Source organism: Theobroma cacao, chromosome 2 (assembly GCF_053813885.1).
Source record: "Theobroma cacao isolate CCN51 chromosome 2, ASM5381388v1, whole genome shotgun sequence".
Classification (NCBI taxonomy): Eukaryota; Viridiplantae; Streptophyta; class Magnoliopsida; order Malvales; family Malvaceae; genus Theobroma; species Theobroma cacao.
In genome coordinates this window covers 46602861-46606639 of record NC_142640.1, presented here as the reverse complement: position 1 = coordinate 46606639, position 3779 = coordinate 46602861, and the positions used below count along the sequence as shown (strand labels likewise).

Below are 3779 nucleotides of genomic sequence, written 5' to 3'. Positions count from 1 at the left end.
CTATAGGTATATCCCTATCTTATACGCAAATCAATTAATATGATCATATGCTATCTCAATTTTAGTCTACACTAAACTCCCTTTTTCAAATTGGTTTAGGTTTCTAAATCAATTTAATTGGTGGCCAAGCAATTAAAAGTATTAAGAACAAATTGGAATAAACAATTCAAATCTCATTGAAGATAAGTAAGAAACAGATTAAAAATTTAGATTACATGTAAGTTCAATTGCAATCCTAGAAAAAGAAAATTAGATTTTCATGATTGCAAAGACAAATAACATTATAATAATTTCAACCATTGAGAGTAATAAGAAAAATAAAAGACAAAGAAGAAAACAAAACAAATATTTGCGGCTTTACTCTCTAAGTTTTAGTCTCAACTTCTAGCTTTTTGAATCCCCAAAAGTTGTCTACCCTAATGTTCTTAAAAATATCCTATTTATATTAATAAACTTAACCTATAGTTCCCTAAGTTGACCTATGATTTAATTGGGCTTAAAAGTGTAATGAGAGGCCCAAAAAATCAATTATCAGTCCTTAAAAATTTTCATTCTCGACATAGTACGTCTAGGGAATTTTCGACATAATTTTCTCTATCTTCGAGGCAGAACTGGGTAAAGTGATATATGAAAGTTGTAGCTCTATCTCTTAGCTTTCCAATGGTCCAAGAATCGCATCATTTGGAGTCTTGTTGTGCAAGTTATAGCCAAAACATTGAATCAGATGCAAACAGACTTTCAGATCTTTTAACACTTTACTTTTCAAAATTAAGTCCAATTTCTTTAACTCTTATGAAAGATATAAAAACTAATAAATAACAATCAAATTAAAAAAAATAACCTAAAATTAAAATAACTCATTTAAAAATAAATTAATTATAAAAATAAATAAATTATAATTAAAAATTAAAGACTTAATTAATATTTAATAATCAAATTAAACTAAAATAATTTTATATAATAGAATGATCACGACGGTTAGCTGATATGGCACCATTCGTAATAAATTAATAGATTGGGCTTAGCTCGGGAATGCAGTAAAAGCTCAATCATTTTACGTGGAGAATTTTGCTGATAGAATAAAAAAGGATTACGACATGCAAGAGACGTGCAGTTTCCACTAATCTTACAGAATATATCCGAGTTCAGTACCCCACTATAGACTTAAGCAACCAACACAGGCAAACAGCTGTTACATTCAACTCTTCACTTTAGACAGGATATATCCCATCTTTGAGTACAGAAACGTGGGCTGCCCACCCCACACAGAGCAAAAGCCTTTCCAGGTAATATTTTGCAAAGATGCCTGGATAAACCATTTCGGAATCCCGATTAAGTAGAAAAAACCCAAATTTGCTGACCAAACATCAATAAGGAATTTTCCACGTCCAATAGTAACGCCATGCAAGCCAAAAACGAACGAGTCATATTCATAATACCAGCGGCTCCAAATTTGAAAATTCGTTACAGCCGGGATGTAGCAGAAAACAGAGACCAAGGAAAAGTCTAACCCTTACACAAAATGCTTTATAAATTGAAGTGAGCTACAAGCTCTCTGTCATCCTCCTTTCTTCTCATTTTCTCTAGCTACCTAGCTTGCTTGTGTATTAAGTCTGCCTTCTGTTTAACAAATCTAAACTTAGCTAGTTTTCCTTTTCGTCAGTGAATAGAAAAAATGGTAACAGCGGTTAGAATTTCTTTGTCATCCGTAGCAAGTAGAGCTGCGGCTGTGGTGATGATGCTGCTTTTGAGCAGCGCATGCCAAGCACAGCTTTCTTCTACATTTTATGATAACACTTGCCCAAATGCACTTCGTACCATTCGCACAGCCATCAGATCCGCCATTGCCCGAGAGCGTAGAATGGCTGCATCTCTAATTCGCCTTCATTTCCACGATTGCTTTGTTCAGGTGCTTGTTTGTATTTGTATACGTATATAAAACAAATTAATGTTGTTTTTAATTCCATATTATACCAGCATTTACATGGTTTTTATTAGTTAACTTACGAGTCTCTTTCCTATTTTCAGGGATGTGATGCCTCAATCTTACTAGACAATTCCCCTTCAATCACAAGCGAAAAGTTTGTAATTCAGAATAACAACTCTGCAAGAGGTTATGAAGTCATTGATCAGGCAAAATCTGCTGTGGAGAACGTATGTCCTGGAGTTGTGTCTTGTGCAGACATCCTTGCAGTTGCAGCCAGGGATGCCTCTGAATACGTGAGTAATTGCTGAATATAAAACCTTCCTTCTGAAATCTAGATACTTCGCTTGTCAATCGTATTGAATATTCTGACTGATTAAATTCTCTCATCAAACAATTCAGGTAGGTGGCCCATCTTGGACAGTGAAGCTTGGAAGAAGAGATTCTACTACTGCAAGCCCAAGTCTGGCTAGCAGAGATCTTCCTCGTTTTACAGATAGCCTTGAAAGCCTTCTCTCTCTCTTTGGAACCAAGGGCCTTAGTGCAAGAGACATGGTTGCTTTGTCAGGTTTGTGCACAAATATTTTATAACAAAATCCTTACATAACACTTCATATTCCTCGTAAACAATCACACTGATAAATGAGCTTTAAACCATGTGCAGGTTCTCATACTATAGGTCAAGCTCAATGCGTTACATTCCGGGATAGGATATACAGCAACGGAAGTGACATTGACGCTGGATTTGCTAGCACACGGAGACGCAATTGTCCCACTACTGCTAACGGTAATGGAAACTTGGCGCCACTTGATCTGGTGACACCAAATTCCTTTGACAACAACTACTTCAAGAACCTGTTGCAAAAGAAAGGTCTTCTACAGTCAGACCAAGTCCTGTTTAGCGGAGGATCCACGGATAGCATAGTCTCCGAGTATAGCAGGACCCCTTCTACTTTTAGTTCTGATTTCGCATCTGCCATGATCAAAATGGGAGATATCGAACCTTTAACTGGTTCATCTGGAATAATAAGGAGGATTTGCAGCGCTGTCAACTAATCGATGCATCTCCACCTGCGCGAAAATTAAAACTGTTACAATCTGGAAACTCAACTCTCCCTAAATTGGAGATGTTTATCTTACACCTCTCTCCTTATGTATTCTCTCTTATTCTTTCAAGTGTAAAGAAGTTGTAATGCTCGAGCTTTGTTTCCTACCTTTATAGTTGTACTGTTCTGAATAACGAGGCATTGGTTTCGGATTTAGTTTCCGTATATTGACACTATTATCTCTGCCGATTACGATCTTTTACGTTGTACAAATGAAGTTTAACAATTCCCTGCCCGCTCATCGTACATAATGACATGGAAATTTTCAAACAGAAAACGCGTAATTCGAGTCAGTCATACGTACAATAAGTTCTATCTCATAACTCCAATCATTAAACATATATACGTCAAGGGAACCTTAGGATTGGGCTCAAATTGGGTGACCTAGATCATGCCAGGACGAACCAGATGGAGAAAAATCGCAGGCGCAAACCAGACAAGTTCACCACAACACTTCCATCTTTCATAGAGCATCGTGAAAGGAGGATAAGGCTCTTCAACAATGCAACACCGCCAAGTATCAAGTAGAATATGTCCTGAAAATGGGGAAAGATTTCTAGTGTTCCATGACTGAAAATAAACTACCACTAAAGCAAACAAACTCAAAGAAAAGGTAGTAAGCACACACCAAGAATATCGAAAGACGGTAAAAAAAATCAGGGTCCGGTTTAAAGTTTACATCCATGGATAAAGATGATGGGAGATTCCACAATAATCAAAGATAATACAGATTATTATGAAGTGTTCTC

The 3779-nt window shown here is 36.4% G+C and overlaps 1 protein-coding gene across 1 annotated transcript; it reads left to right on the top strand.

The window, feature by feature from the left end:
* The first annotated feature begins 1598 nt into the window (after window positions 1-1598).
* LOC18609925 (lignin-forming anionic peroxidase-like) lies at window positions 1599-3189 on the top strand. The gene is made up of 4 exons (XM_007045286.3): window positions 1599-1909; window positions 2029-2220; window positions 2327-2492; window positions 2589-3189. The coding sequence occupies exons 1-4, from the start codon at window positions 1676-1678 to the stop codon at window positions 2978-2980; spliced, it is 984 nt and encodes a 327-aa protein (XP_007045348.1). The 5' UTR covers window positions 1599-1675; the 3' UTR covers window positions 2981-3189.
* The last annotated feature ends 590 nt before the right edge of the window (window positions 3190-3779 follow it).